This window comes from Andrena cerasifolii, chromosome 12 (assembly GCF_050908995.1).
Source record: "Andrena cerasifolii isolate SP2316 chromosome 12, iyAndCera1_principal, whole genome shotgun sequence".
In the NCBI taxonomy this organism is placed as follows: Eukaryota; Metazoa; Arthropoda; class Insecta; order Hymenoptera; family Andrenidae; genus Andrena; species Andrena cerasifolii.
Window position 1 is genome coordinate 9004206 of NC_135129.1, and position 18951 is coordinate 9023156.

General features: G+C 41.0%; 3 protein-coding genes across 15 annotated transcripts in view; 2 read left to right on the plus strand and 1 right to left on the minus strand.

Moving 5' to 3' along the window:
* The window catches only part of Liprin-alpha (PTPRF interacting protein alpha), a 44046-nt gene extending 34358 nt beyond the window's left edge, over window positions 1-9688 (plus strand). The window contains exons 6-22 of one of the 11 annotated variants that reach the window (XM_076823885.1): window positions 478-693; window positions 1643-1930; window positions 2009-2152; window positions 2839-2998; window positions 3077-3438; window positions 3510-3752; window positions 3830-4012; window positions 4083-4175; window positions 4271-4431; window positions 4725-4772; window positions 6339-6591; window positions 6704-6849; window positions 6950-7162; window positions 7236-7499; window positions 7576-7732; window positions 7810-7926; window positions 8007-9688. In XM_076823885.1, the coding sequence (XP_076680000.1) occupies window positions 478-693; window positions 1643-1930; window positions 2009-2152; window positions 2839-2998; window positions 3077-3438; window positions 3510-3752; window positions 3830-4012; window positions 4083-4175; window positions 4271-4431; window positions 4725-4772; window positions 6339-6591; window positions 6704-6849; window positions 6950-7162; window positions 7236-7499; window positions 7576-7732; window positions 7810-7926; window positions 8007-8096 (3138 nt within the window). In that variant the 3' untranslated portion in view covers window positions 8097-9688. Of the gene's footprint in view, window positions 1-477; window positions 694-1642; window positions 1931-2008; window positions 2153-2838; window positions 2999-3076; window positions 3439-3509; window positions 3753-3829; window positions 4013-4082; window positions 4176-4270; window positions 4432-4724; window positions 4773-6335; window positions 6592-6703; window positions 6850-6949; window positions 7163-7235; window positions 7500-7575; window positions 7733-7809; window positions 7927-8006 lie in introns of all 11 variants that reach the window. The other 10 variants (XM_076823888.1, XM_076823892.1, XM_076823893.1 and 7 more) reach the window with 10 other exon arrangements.
* A 4022-nt stretch (window positions 9689-13710) lies between these two features.
* O-fut2 (O-fucosyltransferase 2) lies at window positions 13711-15986 on the plus strand. The gene is made up of 8 exons (XM_076823922.1): window positions 13711-14016; window positions 14087-14223; window positions 14323-14448; window positions 14508-14775; window positions 14852-15044; window positions 15105-15282; window positions 15354-15483; window positions 15836-15986. Exons 1-8 carry the CDS (start codon window positions 13862-13864, stop codon window positions 15984-15986), a joined length of 1338 nt encoding a protein of 445 aa, XP_076680037.1. The 5' UTR covers window positions 13711-13861.
* Window positions 15316-17067, minus strand: Pldn (biogenesis of lysosomal organelles complex 1 subunit pallidin). 3 transcript variants are annotated; one of them, XM_076823933.1, is made up of 5 exons: window positions 16841-17064; window positions 16629-16713; window positions 16477-16564; window positions 16314-16400; window positions 15316-16252 (listed from the first exon to the last, which is right to left on the minus strand). In XM_076823933.1, exons 1-5 carry the CDS (start codon window positions 16869-16871, stop codon window positions 16136-16138), a joined length of 408 nt encoding a protein of 135 aa, XP_076680048.1. In that variant the 5' UTR covers window positions 16872-17064; the 3' UTR covers window positions 15316-16135. The 3 variants fall into 3 exon arrangements, with proteins under 3 accessions (XP_076680048.1, XP_076680047.1, XP_076680049.1); XM_076823932.1 differs by having other exon boundaries at window positions 16629-16739; window positions 16841-17062; XM_076823934.1 differs by having other exon boundaries at window positions 16160-16279; window positions 16629-16739; window positions 16841-17067.
* Between the last annotated feature and the right edge of the window lie 1884 nt (window positions 17068-18951).

Below are 18951 nucleotides of genomic sequence, written 5' to 3' on the forward strand. Positions count from 1 at the left end.
CTGCGATACACGCTTGTGATCTCTGCGTTAGATATTGATCGATCTCGAAGTTATTGGTCACAGATTTCAGCCCCCCTCGAAATCAGAGAATAATATCGCTAACCGTTCCCATCCTCCGTCACCCATGCGTTACCGAAGAGAACCGGTGCGTCCATGCGTATATAATTCACCACATAATCCATCGCTGCGCACGGTACTCCCAAAGACTTTTTTCTATCCCTACTCGAGGGACACCAGCCTCGCGCCATGTGATCTCGGAGTTCAAATCTGTGCCGATGAACTGGCTGTAAACGACCGTATTGTTTGTCATTCATACCTCGATCGTCGCATCCACGAGAGTGCATCTGCGTATAGTGCACGCCGGTAGTAGTGGCTTAGTCGCGTAGCTGTTGTAGACGTAGTTGTTGGAGATCGCGCGGCGATGCAGTACAGGCAATGCGAGCGAGGCATTCTGAATGTAGTGTTGTGATCGGGCAGAATGAGACTGAGCAGGCAGCAGGCCAGCAGGAGCAGCAGCAGCAGCAACTCCAGCAGCAGCAGCAGCAGCAGCAACAGCAGCCGCAGTCGATACAAAAGCTAGGTACCGAGAAGCCGACAGAGATCGGGAGTAGGCTGAGCAATGGCAGTCTCGATCCGGCGGACCACGATTCAGCGGCACGAGTATTAGATTTGCAAGCCACTCTCGACAAACAGGTATGGAACTGTATCACAGCGAACGATATAGAGTACGTATGATCACTCGTTTAGGACCGTTCAGGTAGATATATCTATATATATATATATATATTTATATTCATGGAAGATTTTGTGATACCTGCAACGTTTTTTTCATCACAACTTTGAGATGCAGAACGAGACCATGGTCCCAACTCCCCCTTTCATCCCTTTATTTTGCATGCGTTTCGAGTGATTTACATCTACACGAGTTTGCCCGAGCGTTTCTCAGTATCATTGATTTGCGAAGGGATAGAGAGTTTCTCGTACATCTTTTTATCATGGTGCATGTGTTATCGCAGATAGAAGCGTAGTCACTTTTAAGTGATACCCTCGTTTGGTAGTTTTAATGTACACGTAAGACTGGCATTAAGAGGTCCTCTCCTAGATCGGTTTTAGACTGCCAAGTTACCTTTCTGCGCTGTAGTTGGATCGGATAGTTGACGGAAACCTGTATCAATGAGCGTTACAACACTATGCCCCCCCTGAACGTGGATCGTCTCTATTTAATGTGCCATTTTCAATGGTGTCCATGGCATGTTGTAGAATGAGTTTAACAACGATACATGTTCACCATTCTATATTGGCATGGTTTAGCGAATAAGGATGACTTCTCTCCGGAGCATTGTTTTTGCTGTGCGAATAGCTTGACTATTAGTGTAACATGTACCGACACCAAGCCATCCTATACAATTTAAACACATATACAGTTGTCAATGGAATATAACATATCTGAAATGGACATAGCCCATCACATAGTACCCTACAAAACGACAGGAGATTCTGTCTTGTTATAGACTGCATAGGTGTTGTACTATCCTTGATACGGATGGACACGATTCTTAAAAGTCTATTCACAAGCATACGAATAACGTTGCGGAGGATGAATTAACATTTATTAACCGCGCGCCTGTTATCTTTATTTTAGAGCTCGGAGTTAAGCACGTGGCAGGGGAGAGTGGTAGAATTGAGCGGGCGAGTAGCCGAGTTGGAGGAAACCTTATCCAAGACGCAGAAAGACCTCATGACCACGCAGGAAACGAATGTTAAGCTGCAAAGAGATTTGCGCGAGAAGGTAGCCCAGAAAGACGATCAGGAGGAGAGGATAGCCACTCTCGAGAATCGATACGTTAATGCTCAACGAATGTCCACTAATTTGCACGATCTGAATGAGAAATTGGAGCAGGAGCTACAGCACAAGAAGGCTCAATTAAAGGTAACCGTGATCACAGATTAAAAGTGTCCGCGATCACCTGGATGACCCGCTAATGCGGCTGGTTTAAACACTCTTTAGCTCCAGGAAGAGAAAATAGCAGCTATACAGGAGAAACTGGAACTGGCCGAGCAGAAATTGGCTCAGTATGCCAAGCTGCCAGAAATGGAAGAGCAATTGAAGCAGAGGATGGAGGCTCTGACGCAGGTGAGGAGGCCCAACCAGGTACGCAGGGGAATTAAACCGTTGCATCATCAATTTGTCCTGTTTTTATTCCTCTGCACTTCTACTGATTCTCCCCAAAATACGTCTATGTCTAGAATGCTTGCCGTCCTGATACTATTCTCTTCAAAATAATCTTCTCTGTACCTCAGTTTACAAGTTCAATACTCAGCGATGTCTCCCTCTTGCATATCTTATATCATTGTTTATGCAGTACCTAATTATGTGCTACGCAAACAACAGACACTACTCAAGATTCGACCACAGCTTTCTATAAATACGATGAATATTGATAGTTGGGTACGAAGTGCGAAGGTAACGTTGGAAATCGCGGAAAGTAGGCTCATCGTGTCGGGAGTGATTCACCCAGACTTCGTTTTAACACTAAACACGCCAAACAATGCGATCGATGTGATTATTTTTAGAGCTTCTTAGTAACCTATATAGTTTTAGTTCTTTTATCGCATTTCTCTATGAAACAGATGGTGTGTACAGGCACGTGTTTGTACTTGAATTAAAAGTCGTATCTATTTTAGTTCTAGCGACTAGCTCTTAAGTTCGTCTGACCTGTATTTTAAGTACAGGACAGTGAGAAATGCTCATACCTCCATCGAAACCGAGTTTAATTCAGTTTGACGATCACGCGTCGGCCAGATAAGTAATTTTAATTGCTGGAACTATTTAATAAGCAGGCTCAAGAAAGACACGGCAGTGCAGAGGATAGGATACAAAGATTAGAGGCACAATTAGAAGAAAAGAATGCGGAAGTGATGCGTGTGAATCAGCGACTGAAAATGAACGAGGAGCATAACACGCGACTCAGCACAACCGTTGATAAGCTTTTGTCTGGTAATTAGAATGATCAATTAGGGGATTGTCTGTATTAAAAGGGCTCGCTGTGTTTACTCTTTGGTAATGTCTTTGCAGAGTCTAACGAGAGATTGCAAGTGCACCTGAAAGAGAGAATGCACGGACTGGAAGAGAAGAACGCGCTCACGCAGGAGCTCGAGAAGACAAGAAAGATCGCCGAGGATCTGCAGAACGAGAAGGCCGAGATAGTTAAGGAATTGGGCAAGGCTCGGCTTGAGATCGACAACGTGAAAAGGCAGATGCTTCAGCAAGAGATCGCGTTCAATATCCAACAGACAGACGCATTGACTAGAAGTTTGTCGCCCAATGCAGTGGATCCGGTCTCATTTTCTAGGAGCGCCAGCCACAGTAGCTTCGACACACATTCTCTGCCGAGGAGAACGGCTAAACGACCCGCGATCGAGGAGGACGCGTCAAAGGTACCTCCGTGGACAGGAAAGCCGTGAAATATGGTAAGAGGGCGTGATTAACGCGTTGCGAAATTTTCTAGAACTACGTGGCGCGCACTTTGGCGGAACAGGAATGGGAGAAGTTACAGCAGGCGCATGTTCTCGCCAACGTGCAACAGGCGTTCGATGTCTCCAGCGATGCAGAGGGCGACGGAGATAACGAGAGCCTTTTCAGTTGCACAGCCGATGTAATTAGCCCGACGGGACACACGAATGCTCAAACCTTAGCGCTAATGCTGCAGGAACAATTGGACGCGATCAACGACGAGATCAAGTTGATCCAGGTGACCGGCAGCTCTTCGATTAACTGCCATCTGTGTATCAATGTAGGATACAGTGTAGTTTAATTTCCACATTCTAGGAAGAAAAGCAGAGTACAGAGGCACGCGCAGAAGAACTGGAATCCCGGGTGGGTAGCTTTGGACATATGAACTTGCTAGCTAGAGGACGAAGTCTCGAACGAGCCTCGCCACCGTTAAGCGGACGATCCACGCCAAAGTCGCATCACAGCCCTAACAGGGATTACTTACACAAGTATCATACCGTGAGTATAGCCATTATTATTATCTGTAATATTTTCGTGGCATGTCTCTGAATTTATTATCCCGTTAAAGGCGCCAGCGTCTATGTCCCCGGCTCATCTCCACCAGTACGCTGCCTCCTTAGCTAGTCCAGGCCAACTTTCAGAATCCCTTCCCGCTAGCCAGGTCAGTCGACATCGCAGATCAGAATCATGTTTGCCGTTACTTTATTCCTGTGACGCGCGAGGATAATGTTCTTTCACTGTCTTTACACGTTGCAGTTGCAGCTATCGGGCGAGGAACTGCATTCTGTGAGCGAAAGAGATAGCACTGGCGACGCAGGAAGCGTCGGCAGCGATGCAGCCTCGCCGTTGACCGCACGATCAATTAGGTTGGAGCGCGTAGTACAGGCACTTGCTCATAGTCAGGAGGAGCTCAGAAGGTACGTTTGTAATTCCCAACTGATTAACATCCACCAAATCCATGTCTGAACTACTCGAGCACCGTTTCAGAAAGTGATGGTACATTGTGAAAAGTATACACTTTAGCAACCACATCTCTGGCAACGAGGATTCTCTGACAAGTTTATTATCGTCGTTACTAATTCCTCTACTTTGCTGGAAGATAAAAATTGCAGTTCTTGACAATGTCCTTTAGTAACTAGAGGTGCGGTTGTCTAAAGGTGATCTAATAATTTTGTGAATAGTTAGTATTTTGCGTTGTTCATGCTGCCAGGCGCACTGGACAGACCGGATTTCCCAGCAGTGGCTTTCCTGCTCACAGGTTAATTAAAGATTGTAGTACTGCATGTAATCCGCAACATATGCCGCTGTGCGCGACATATTTGAGTGGCCAATGTGGGCATGAAATGAACAACCTTGAGGTCGACATAAGTGACACGGATGGTAACAGATCCTTTTTGTACAATTTTTTTCCTGTTTTGAGGGAAGTAGGCTAATGGGTCCGCGGGGTAGGCAATGATAAACTTGGGAAGTCTTCCCGCCGTCGCTTTATCAATTGATTTCTTGTTGCGAAGAAACGCAGTGCTGGAATGTTATGCAAGGTGTCACGTGCATGCCCACAGCCCCAATTTTCGAGCACAGCGGTACGGACGAACCATCTGATAGATCTGATAGAAATGAGTCCCCGGAAGAAACTGATAGTAGCTTCTTCCATCCATCGTACATTCAAGCCTGCCCAGTTCACGACAGACATCGGTGTCTCAGGCAAACGGGGGAATTTAGCCAGCCAAGGGAATTGCATCGAGTAAACGCCGCGTCCGAATCTCCTGCGCGAATAAGGTTGCCTCTTTTTACAAACTAGATCGCAAAGATATAGATGGACACGGTAACTAAACGCGCAGCTTATTATCCGAGCGATGATTAGCCCTTTTAAGAGAATATTCTAGTAAAATGGTCTTTCTATATCTTTGTTCTGAGGAGTGCTCAATATGGCAATCTCATCTCATAAGCAGTGATCAGCTACATTTCCAGGTTTTTGTGCCTTGCCTGTAATACTGAGTAGGTATTACAAGTTTTCTCATTTCTTTGTTTGGTTCGGAAATAGTTGATCATACTAGATGTCCCTGGGAAAATATATTTTCTGCTGGCCAAAATTGCGTTCCGTCGTCTTTGCTCTGTTACTTGAATCTTTTCACTCGATTTTTCCATGGACTTCTGAAGGCGTTGGTACCGCTTCCTTTTGGCTCGATAGTCACACACGCTTTTAGCGATTGTCACAAGGCAGCGACATGTTCGTACATGTATTAATCACTGTTACTCCTCGAATTTTATTAACGAATTCATCAAATCGATTGTAGACCTAACTGCAGAAATATAAAGATACTATTTTAAAGCTGATACAACTTAAATGCTTAGGATAATAGATAGAGACGATCATTCTCATGGAGACAAATATCATTGGCGAAAGAATCATTTATGCTTATAGACTACAGCCTTACAGAAGCTCACATTACGATCGCATCATTGCTAATTTCTTTAAAGTAATGCAATTCACTTGGCTCAGTAAGTTCCCTGATCGTACCTTACCTCAAGCAACTTCAAGCACATCTACCAAGTTCAGCAGTGTGTCTAGTAACAAAAAGTAAAGGCACTTTATCGATACATCCCCTTTAAACAATAAAACGTACAGAACACTAGTAAATTTAACGCGCACTGTTGATAACTTCGAGTTGAGTACACGATTGTATCCCCGAAAAGAGTCTGGCAAGAATTTTGCTACGAAGCGTAGAGCGTAGAACGATAGCATAAGTAAATAGTGGCCCTGCGCGGGCCAGAATGCCATTATTTAGAGTAGAAATAGAAACTAGATTAGCGCTCCATGCAGCAGGCATGGGCAACATAACAACGGCGCACTCAATTCTGGGACTCCCCCTTCCCCATTGTCCTCACGCCACAGCAGCCAGGACAGTTTGCACAAGAACAACTTATCCGGCGTTGGATTGCCCATGGGACAGCTGTCCAGCTCGCATTTGCACATGCAGGCAACCATGAGCCCGGCGACGGCGGCGGCGGTGGCCGCGGCTCAGAAGAAGAAGGGCATTAAGAGCAGCCTCGGCAGATTCTTCAGCAAAAAGGAAAAGGCAAGTGAATAGATTTAAATACAATAGACGTCTCCGTGTGCTGTACGCCAGCTGTATTTTTATTAAATGCAAGTTTACATAAAGTGTCGACAGAAGAGAATTTTGATTTTAGATAAAGGGAAAAGATACACCGATGCCTGGAGACATGCAGGGCATGGGAGGAGTAGGCACGCCTGCAGATCCCGATTACGGAGATAGCGTGGCCGTGGCGGGAACTATGGGCAGTAAGAGCGACTTTGACCGTCGGAAAAAGAAAAGGTACATCTACAGGATCGACTGATACATCTGCCGTACAGATCCTGCATACATATCACGTCCGATTGCCGTTATTTTATATTAATCCCAGCGTATTTCGTAGTATGCTGGATTCCTCGCGACATGAACTCTTGGCGGAGGCGATGAAGGCTGGAACACCCTTCGCTCTGTGGAACGGGCCGACCGTGGTAGCTTGGCTCGAGCTCTGGGTAGGCATGCCGACCTGGTACGTCGCAGCTTGTCGAGCAAACGTCAAAAGTGGCGCTATAATGAGCGCTCTTAGCGACACTGAGATCCAGCGTGAGATTGGTATAAGGTAAGAAGTCGGAACGTCGAACGACGGCATGGATGTTACAGGTATCCATTGTACGTAATCACCTTTATTACAGCAATCCCCTGCATCGATTGAAGCTGAGATTAGCTATACAAGAAATGGTGTCACTCACGAGTCCATCGGCACCGAAAACCTCTCGCACAACGTTAGCATTTGGAGATATGAACCACGAATGGATTGGTAACGTTTGGCTCCCGAGTCTTGGGCTGCCTCAGTATCGATCCACTTTCATGGAGTGCCTTGTTGATGCTAGAATGCTGGATCACTTAACTAAAAAGGACCTTCGCGGTCAGCTTAGAATGGTTGATAGTTTTCACAGGTAACGAGTTGACCGGACGGGAGATCACTTTTCAGCGACGGTTCAGGTTTAATCGAGGTTGTGTCTGCTTTTGTAGAACAAGCTTGCAGTACGGCATTTCGTGTTTGAAGCGATTAAATTACGATAGGCAGCAATTAGAAGAAAGAAGGCGAATGGCAGAAGGCGCCAACGTCGACGTTATCGTGTGGAGTAACGATCGTGTTATACGATGGGTGCAATCTATCGGCCTGAAAGTAATTTCCATGCAATACTCTCGATTTCCATGCGATTTAGTCATAACCTTTGCTGAAACATGATTTCCTGCATTCAGGAATATGGGAACAACCTCCTGGAGTCTGGGGTACACGGAGCCCTTATAGCCCTTGATGACGGTTTCGACGCGAATAGTTTCGCTCTAACATTACAAATTCCAACACAGAACACGCAAGTAAGTTAATCGAACGCGCAATTATTAATTGAATGCTCCACGTGATCGTGTAATTCACATTTGCTCCGACTTTTCACTAGGCTCGACAGCTGTTAGAGATGGAGTTCTCGAATCTGCTAACTGTAGGAACAGAGAGGCGACTCGACGAAGCGAATAGTATGAAATCCTGATCCAACTCATCCAGTAGACTGCCTCATCTTCAACCACATCATGTCTAGTCCAAAAACCCCAGCTATTACTACTCTCTGTACGCAAGTGTGTTGTAAAAGTTGTAAGAGCTTTAAGTATCATTCTAAGGGTATCTTCATACTGTTAAGAGTGTAATGTGCGGTAACATGGAAAGGTGATCGGGGCATGAATTGTTAATGGAAAATGGGGAGGGGGGAGGGGCAATTATATCGTATGTTCATGAAAAGAATTTAAAGTGTTTTATCGATTTTTATGTCACGTCGTTTCATAAAGCCGCATGTTACGTATTTCGATAAAGGAATAATTCTGAATCAATTGCTCTCGTATAGATACCGAAATGTAGTGGGCGGTCGGGAAATCACGCGATATATATATATTTTTTCCTCGAAAGCTACAGGATCATTTATAGGTAATTACGACAATAATTCTGTCTATTTTATCTTGATTCTTTTTTTAAGCCTAGCGATTCGTAGTTTCGAAATAATGATATTCACTGTAGCTTGTAAACATCACCACGACGCAGTTACATATTCCTTATACTATATTGCGTACTTATACTGTGTAACGAATAGTTAAAATCAACATCTATTTTGATACCACTTACCGCACAAAATGAAAATCCCTGAATTTATATTAGTGCCATTGCTCTCGAGGAAACTGTTTATGTACAATGGAAAGACTGCATTCTATATTTCTGCATCTATAAGACGGTGACCTAATAAGCCATACGTATATATATATATATGTAAAGAATATATATATACATATATATATTACTTTGCGCAGATGGAGCGTCGGAATACTTGTTCTCCTCTGTTATTTCGATGAATTTTAAATGTTTGTAGATCACATATAAACACGTAATATATTTAAAGAGAAAGGAGATACAGTGAAGCAACTATCGTAATTAGAGAATTATCAAACAGGAAACCAGTTGCACGGGCGTGTTTTGAGGGAAGCTCGCTTTTTATTTACCATGAACTAAGGACAGACATTTTATACCAAAATATTCGCGCAATGTGTAAGTACGTGTATGAAGCGTTAGTAGATGTTATAAAGCTAAGGGACTTGTAATTTTAATTGATAACTGAACTATCGATCGGTCACGTGTAACTATATATTCATCATTTCTCATTAATTTTATACCTATAAACGAATCATCTACCGTTCTCCTCGCTCTCTAGCATCTTTGAACTCTGTCCTTTCTTTAAGGAATCACCATTGGTAGTTTACTAATGAGTAAGCGCAAGATATCCGACTCTATTCCAAAGTTCCAGAAATGATTGATCGTTACTAGACTCGATCGATAGCGGGGGACTGGCGAGCGAACGGGGTAGCGTTGTTACAAATGCAAAGAGAAGCTACGGTAAAGAGAGGCGATGGCCATTGGCAAGGATGGCAGGCGACGCGCTGTAAATGGCCACTAAATATTACTAACGGTAGTGACGATGTTGCTGAAGACAATGATTGCAATGATAATTATAATTACCCATTACAGATGTTATCAGGCTGCGAGGTGTGGCGAAAGACTGAGACTTATGACAGCGACTGTAACGACGTAAAAAAGAGAAAACTGATCACGATAGAGACGATCACAATAATGACGATAAGTTATAGTGGGGTGTTGTTAATGTTGTTGATAATTGAGGAATCATTGTTGTTGATGTTTGTTTCCCTGTGAAGTATCCCCCACCCCTGCAAGCTGTTCATTCGTTGTAACTCCATGGCCCTGCACGACCTTCCGAACGGGCGTAAACGTACCAAATAGGTTTCTACCAAAGACATCGCGATGCAATACGATGATTTTGACGGTCGTATACGTGTACGGGAATGCTAACGTCGGCACACAAGATATATGGGCAGTAGAGACAGATTAAAAGTATCTACGTATAAAGATCATACTGTACAGTTTCATCCTTCGGCGTTTAATACTTTTTCTTCAAGTACCACCAATCAGTTGAAATATTTCTAGATAATCAGAAAGACTCGCTAAGCCAAAGCAACGTTACGCTACCTCAATACTGAAATACGGTGGTACTCTTTGAGTTTCTTTCTTATTTTTTCTTTCTCTCTCTTTCTCTCTCTCTCTCCCTCTCTCTGTATAAATACTTCGAGAGCTCGTTTCCACGTATCCATTCACCTTCTATCTCGCGATTAATTGCTACGTGCTCTAGGCGCGAAATTCTGGTCAACCTTTCGTTAAGGATCGAATCATCGTAAAGAAAACGTTTTCTCACGTGCAGGCATCTGCTTTTCGTAGCCGTTAGAAACCCGATTGTTGGAAATTGGTCATTTGTAATTGCACGCGAGCTTTCCGTTATTTAGCAATGCAGAACAGTTTTCCCGAGTATGTATTGTAGAGGACTACGTTTTGGAGTAGGGTATTTCTGCAATAGTACTGCGTGCTCGTTTCACTAATGTAATGCTAGTTGATTGTACAGAACTAATTTGTACAAATTAATAGATATACAAAGCTGAGGGACTTTGCGAAACAAGAATGGCCGTCTCTCCCTTTCGGAAGCGTCTGCAGTATGTGTAAATGACTGAACTTTATTTTTAATGTACGCTAGTTGATAGTGTCTATGGACATTCCAAGGAAAGCAAAAGAAAGCGACTTCCAAGCAGAAAAAGAAAAGGAAAAAAAAAACAGCCACATTCATAATCGCATATATGTAAATCATGAGTCAGCATGTAGCAGCTTTGCCGCCTTCTATGTATCTAAGCATAAATATTATACATAGACGCAAAATGTTTTGCCCAGCCTCCGACCGCTCGGAATCGAATAGAGCTTGAGTAAGCAGAGCTAATAATACCTGCGAGCAATTTACTATTGTGTGTGTAATGTTTTTACCAACACACTTGGATGATTGTTTAAACTTGGACTTCGTCTTGCCTCCTGTTTTCAATCCCCCTTTAAATTCTCTTCGCGCGTACACCCTTCGAAGCTAACAGTTGAATATTAAATATTGTCTTCAGCAATGCTAGAAGAATTCTTTTTGTGTTGAATGGAACATTTCGGCGAGACATCTAAGTTTTCCTATTATCAGTTTTATACATATCATAAGATTGTAAAAAGTATTTGTAGGAAATGGAATTATATTGAATGGAATCTTTCCCTTGCTGTTCAATTTCATTTGTTAGGCGAGGAGTACAGGCTTGTACGTGGTAAAAACATGCACGTAATAATGTGTAACATTGTGATGTAACAATTTGTAACGTGTTACTTTAACGTGTAATCTCCTTCGTACGTTTCTTTTCTTTCTTTTTCTTTTATTCTTACGCTCAATTCGGCCGAACCGACGGGAGATGAATTTCGACGTTGTTCCGAATCTTTTGTACGACATATGTTTGCGAACGTACTACTAGTTACTGTACATATGCGTGCGCGCACGTGTGGTGAGTGTGTATGTGTATATATCTTTATCTGTGTATATACGACTTATTTATTAACAATCCTGTAATTTTTAAACGTTCCATTGCGAGCCCGACGCGGTTAAATATACTACGGTCTTAACGTAAACCGGGGGGAAGTGAAATTGCTAGGAAGCGTCTGATTACTTTACTAACGAATGAACTCTGTAACAAGTTTCGTCAGAATCTATCAGCACAGTTAAGTTTCAGACTACTCTGCCATAGTAATCTGGCGATATAAAAGTTGCGATCACGAATTAAGAACGATTACCATGTTATGTAGCTTGAAACACGGCAGGCACTCTTTGTTTAGGAGCAAAGAACAGCGTAGACTAAAATGGGCTTACAGTGAGAGGCGAAGATTGTACAGATGCCATTGGGGCCCGTCATAGGAGAAGCGGAACTAAAAGCGTTTAATTTAAATGGTATTTTTGTCAGTATCGTCAGCCACGGAATAAAGCATAATATATCTAATTCAATTGCGAACGTTCGGTGTGTTTAGTAGCGAATGGTTTTAAGGAACTTCTTTTTGTACGAAACGGTTCTATGCAAAAGAGCGTCTAAATTGTCCGAGAAACTGCAATCGAGCTGGTAAATGGGTAATTTGTAAATGTGAAGTAGTATGAAATTGCTACACAGTGCACAAAAAGGAAGAAAATTTTTAATGGAACGGGTAGTAAAAATTCGAAGAAATTGGCAGAAATGTTGACTTAGATTTTCTATTACCTCTACAGATGAATTTATAATACAATTTGTACTTATCCATTTATCGTGATGTTTTGATAATTAGAACACGTCTATTGTATTCAGAATAGTTTTATATGTTGAAAGTTTATCGTTACTAGCATTCACAGGACCTTTCACATAATTATTTGTCTTTTAAGGTATTTATAATTCCCCTGGTAAATGAGTAGAAGAATAAATTTCACGATGCAAAGTTCAAATGTGCTTAATTTAAATTTTGAAATATACATATATATATATATATAATATATACATATGTAAAGGGGGCAGATAGAAGTATGAAGAAAGTGTGCGTATATGCGTGGAAGAATGAAAGTAGCGACAGTATATAATATATTTGAACGAGTGCACTGTGCAGTTTGTGCGTAACTGATTTTTGTTTAAAAGTTACTAATATCGTGTACTACTTCACGTTCTTTCAATAATGAATGTGAGATAGCGTGTTTCGTGTTGAAAATAAGGCACCCTTTTTAGCTGTGATGTTAACAATAGAGAATTCATATAGAGGCGCAGAACAAGATGGAGAGTTAGTCTAATAGGAATGAATTTCGTGTTATATTTATTATGACGACAATTCAGTATTACGATATGTACCGATGTTTGCCGACTAAGAATTCTACTACCAGTTAACGTCATTGCTAACAGAATGCGGCGAGGTATAAAACAGCACACGTTTAAGTCACAACGAGGCACAAACTTTGAGGGGTACGGTACTAATATCTGCTCCCAAATCACGCTGGAACCTTGAGCAACCGGGAATCGGACATGAGGTGTCGTGCAAGTATACGTATTGAAAACAAAGGGAGAGAAAAAAAACAAAAAAAAAATGGACTAAAGTCACGAATGAAAAGACGATACCAGGACATAGTTATTGGATAAATAATTATAAACGATAATATCATTATCGCTACCACTACTGCTGCTAGTACTACTACTATGACTATTACTATTACTACCAACTACCATTAGTGCTACCAGTATCATTACTATTACTACAACTACCGCTACTACCATTACCATTATAAATTGTCCTTGTAATTTTTATATGCCAAGTGTATACTTTAATAGCGTAAATGAGAAAATACGGGAAAGCGAGTTGCAGTAAATGTAACATAACGGCCCCCGCTTGATGTAAACGGGGCGCGAACTATGTTAACTGAACTATGAATTATAAATATTGTATAAGACGATAAATAATAATTATTATTACCATTATTATAACTATTATCAATTGAATTAGCAAAGTGTAATCTACCCATCAATCACTTTGAAGTAAGGGAGATATGAGTCTGTAATTCGTGTGTAACAAAAATCAAGCTGTACAATGTTGTTGTTACTGCTGTTGTTCTTTATTATCCTGAATCTCAACATTTACAAGCAACATTTTTATATAAAACTTATAAGAAAAGGCACGATTTATTTTAACGCATATCGACTATAAATCAAATAATTTCGTTCCTTTGTAATACATGTGTTTTACATAGCCGGTTTAAACGCAAACAGTACAAAAGAATGTTTTACAGTATTTCATACTGCCCCATGAAATTTGTGTGCCTGTGATATTTACATACACATAGAATATAACCTCAAAATGTTAAACTCGTTATCCTTAAGAATATTGTATCTGATACTGTCTTTAATTAATTTCTCGCAAATTACCAGTGGAAATGGATTCTGTAACAGGCCAGACGAGTCTGGGGAAATTGACAAGGAGTGCGATGTTCAATCGCGCTACTCGTCGAGCCGGTTTGAAATTATTTTCCAATTTATTCATGCAGCATTCAAGTACTTTTACTTAACGAGAAGCATTTTTCAGTTACATATTGTACGACGTCAACCCCCCGGAGGGTTTCAATCTCAGGAGGGATGTCTACGTTCGTGTTGCAGTTTTCGTAAAGGGCTTAATCGAACAAGACAGAGAATTCAAGTGGAAATTAGTCTTACCACCATGGGGTGATTAGATATTCATTTCACAGTCCCTATTTACATATTGCTACTTTCTGTTAAACGTTGATCTTCATAATTTCCAACATTCTACAATTCCTCTTGCAGGCAATTTGTACCACTGGCGAAGTAAGCACATAGGATCTCAGACACAGCTGCCTTGGAGTATATTCTTTGATATCGCGAGCTTACAGAAATATGCGCCAGTTATTGAAATGCACCAGTTTCTGCAAGGTACAATTCACATTCGCGTATTGCTGCTAAAAGAGTTAATGGAACTTTAATTTCCCCAGAGTACCCTTCCGATAGTAGAGAAACGCAACTCGACGTTGTGTACATTCTGCAGAATGACGAGGAGATGTTCAAGACGGGGAAATTTGAAGACAAGAACGAGATAGTGGAATGTAGTAAGAAACTATCACGGTACCATAAGCTGGGCTCTGAAAGCTATAGCGGATACTTTTGGGGATACCGTAATGTAACTGCTGATGCTGTGAAGTGTGTTAAATTTCATGGACTGATCTCTGACCTCAAAAGGAATCTTAAGCCTAGCACCTACAGGTGAGAATGTACGTTATCTTTTAAGCATTCACGATTAATGCACCTGTTTCATCTCAATCAATGGATATTCTCGCAGGTCCGTGATGTTTGATTACATGGAAATTGCGTTGCACGACTACTATGGCTCGCAGGAATATTGGAGGACCAGACGTAGCATGAGATACAATTCTGAATTGTATGATATTGCAAATGAATACAGAAGGCAGTTTCTTAACTCGACGGACAAAGAGGATAACACGGAACGCCCGCATGACTGGACCCAAGAAAAGGTAGAGTTACATTCGCAGTCGAGCAGATTTAGATTCATTGCCACTGTTTCTTAATTACAGAGCAGGAGAAATGCAATTGGAGGGCCGTACTTGGCAGCTCATTTAAGAAGACGCGATTTCGTAGTCGGTCGCTCTTCGACTGTGCCAAGCATAGAATCAGCTGCTTCTCAATTGAGGAAGCAGTTGCTTAAGCTTGGATTGAAACGCCTGTTCGTTGCTACGGATGCTACCGAGGAAGGTAAATCATTGGGAAAGAGTAAGGTGTAATGTGAATCTAAACAAATTTATTGATTCGAGGAATTTTTACAGAATTCAGTGAACTCGAGGAGTACTTATCCGATTACACCGTTCTTAGATTCCGTCCGTCGGATTATATATTGAATAAATTTAAAGACGGTGGAGTCGCTATTATTGATCAAATAATTTGTTCCTATGCTAGGTGAGGATTAAAGGCTGTCGCGCATTTTGGCGTAGTGATCCTCTAGGGAGTGATCGGTATAACCGCAACCATTTTGGAACAAAACGTAAACGTTTATCTATCTCTTTCTATCAGTATTTCTGTCTCTTTCTTTGTTTACAGTTTCTTTCTCTGTCTACTTCCGCTTTTGCTCCAAATCGCGGCAAGCAATCAGCGACGATACACGTTGCTCCGATCACTCCCTAGAGGATTAATATTTTGGCGAAGCGCGACGCGGCGAAACTTCGCTTTGCCAAAATGCGCGATAGCCTTTGCAGTTGCAACAATCTTTTCTTACAAATAAAAGCAATGTACAATGCGCGTCTTCTCCTAGATATTTTCTAGGAACACACGAATCAACGTTCACATTCAGGATACAAGAAGACAGAGAGATTATTGGCTTCCCCATTAAAACAACATTTAATCTTTTATGCAAAGATAATAAAAAGTGTAACTCTAATGGAAAGTGGGAAATCGTTTGGTAATTTACAAATATATATATATACTATATTACACGATAAAATCAGTTCAACGATTTTAAACACAAGTCCTCTGTAAACGCCGAGTGTATAAATACACTGTTCTTTCGTATCTACATCTAAATATTTTTACTGGCATTTTTCCACGAGCGTCGTTAGCTCATTACAGGTTTACCAATTAATTCTTGCTCGCGACGAATTTCTTGCTCGCGCTGTTGTTCCCTGTTCAAAGCTTCCTTCTGTTTAATTTGCTGCAACTTCAATGCTCGTTTCTACGAAGATAATAATGCAACAGAAATCTATGTAGATTGTAAATTAATTATGAATACTTACTTTTAATTTGAACGCCCGCTCGTGAATCGAAGTCATCTCTTTCTTCATAAACGTTAGCTTCCCTTGGTAGTGTTTAACGGTCTGAAACTGCAACAGATATTTCCTTGTGTACACCATATTGTGTACATTCTTCTGCATATTTAAATTGCGTTTAACTTCGTACCATTTCATTTAATTTAACGTCGTCAAAAGTTTCCTGAAGCTTTTCATTCTCAATTTGCATCTGACCGAGCAAAGCCTGCTGCTTGCTCCTAAACAGAAAATGAGACAACGAACGGAGCATGGAAGAAATCTGCACTTATTATTTCCTCTTACGTTACTTCATTAAGTTCCGTCTGAACCTGTTCCAGCGGTAGTTGATAAATGCTTAAAAGTCCCTCTGCGAGTTTCTTTGCTGCCTCTGAAAAATCCACTTCGTCTTTATCGCTGTAATGTAAAGGGATGCGAATTGTTACGTGAAATATGAGATGGTTATTGATTCGATCTCAACAAACAGAAATTTTTTGAAAATGAAAGAAAGAGGTTACCCGTCATGTTTTTCAATTTGCAACTGGACATTCTTTACTTCTGCCTCTTCTATGTCGGTCATCATCTTCGGTGTTTTATTTACGTGCCAATTGCTATAACATACGAAATTAAATTAGCAGAAAATTTCTGGTAAACGACAGCCGCAACTCTGACTGACAACGAAGACTTTCACATCAAAAGCTTTTATCTCTGGCATTGACGTGTTTCCACGTCGCTGAATTATGGGTCGGTAACACAGTTTGGGTGGTGACAAGAATTCCACAAGGTGATAGGTCTATCCTATACTTCGTCGAGTGCATAAGCTAGACTTATCAACACGGGGGTTGAAGTGAAATACAGAAGGTGAATCCTTAAAGTTGCAAACAAGAGGCGCAGGTATTTCAAGAGGCGTTCGAAAATTCTGCGTTTCTTCGTTAAACAGTCACTGTTTCGAAACATCTGCGCCACTTCTCGCTCTTTAATTTGCTCTCCGGAGACATTACTTTGTGCCATCTCTTTCGACGGCATGTTCTCCTGTTACAAAGCCCAATTTTGTGCATTCTGAAAATTTTCGCCAGATTTTGGCCAATATATCAGGAGAACAGGAAGTGGAAAGAGGTATACTAAATTTCAGCTACAAAGGCATCGCCTTAAAGTAGCGAAAAAGAGCTACGCCTTTCATGGGCCTTTAAACAGTTCTCGGTTAATGTGATGCTTTTGAAAGACTCGAAGCTTGTAATTTCTGAATAGTATTCCATGGGCACTAGTTGCAAAATTTTCTTCAATATCGACTTATTTACAAAGGAAATCTATGGTATTCTTAAGGAAATACCATAGATATTTGAAATTTGGATAGGAATATGTAAAAGGTATTTCTGAATAATAATACAGTTTGTTTCAAGTTTCTTTCAATATATTTGCATAAAAGGCCTTTACAGTGTTACAATAAAATATAAGGTATATAAAGTCACTATTTTCTTGTGATTGCTTTCAAGGTTTCCATCATTCCGTCGAAATATTCCGAAGTTAAAACCTGTAAGAAGAAAAATATTTTTAGTAACTTGACTTGTCTATTATTGAAAATGGGAGAAACGTTACAACATTTTGTCACGTATGAAAATATATTAGTAAAAGGAATAATTTTATTATGCAACATGTTGATTGAAATTAGTCGTTTTAGATTTTATATGTTTCCGGTAAGATTTAATATTAATTCCTACCACTCGTAGCACTGTAATCTTATTGTAGAATCAGTCGTAACGTTGGGTGCAGCACGAGCAGCGGCCAATTCAGTAACTATCTACTCTGAAATCTGTTGAAATGCTGTGCGTGCGTGCGTGCTTGTATATGTGTGACATGTTTAGAGTTTAGAGTGTGCCGATGTGATGTAACTAATCTCACATACTGTAACTAGAGCGATTATTAATCGTGTATATTTCTGCTTTACAGGTAAGGAATTTTTACATAAAAGACGTTAAACCGGCTGCATTTTCGACTGTGTGCATTCATATGAAAGTTGCACAAGATACTGCTTCAGCCGAATTACCCAGTTACACTTGTAACATTTCATTGTATTGCATTTCACTTATTTGAATAAATTGCAGCTAAGTGGTAAAAGAGTTTTTTTATTTAACGAGCACTACTTACTCCTTCCTATTCCAAATCACATATAAAAGACATGCTAAAAAGAACACCTAAAATGATCCTTCCACGCAGAGTGGTTTTAAAAATCTTCGCATTAATGCACTACTTTAAATATGCCATTCACTACTCTCAAACTCTATCGACTTTCGGTCAAGGCTTCTACTTCTCTTCAGAGACATTACTTTGCGCTACCTCTTTCCACGTCATGTTCTCCTGTTACAAAGCCCAATTTTGTGCATTCTGAAAATTTTTGCCAGATTTTGGCCCAGGTATCAGGAGAACATGAAGCGAAAAGAGGTATTCTGGATTTCAGCTTCGAAGGCATCCTCGATTCTCTCTCCGAAGACATTACTTAGTGCCACCTCTTTCGACATCATGTTCTCCTGTTACAAAGCCCAATCTTGTGCATTCTGAAAATTTTTGCCAGATTTTGGCCCAGGTATCAGGAGAACATGAAGCGAAAAGAGGTATTCTGAATTTCAGCTTC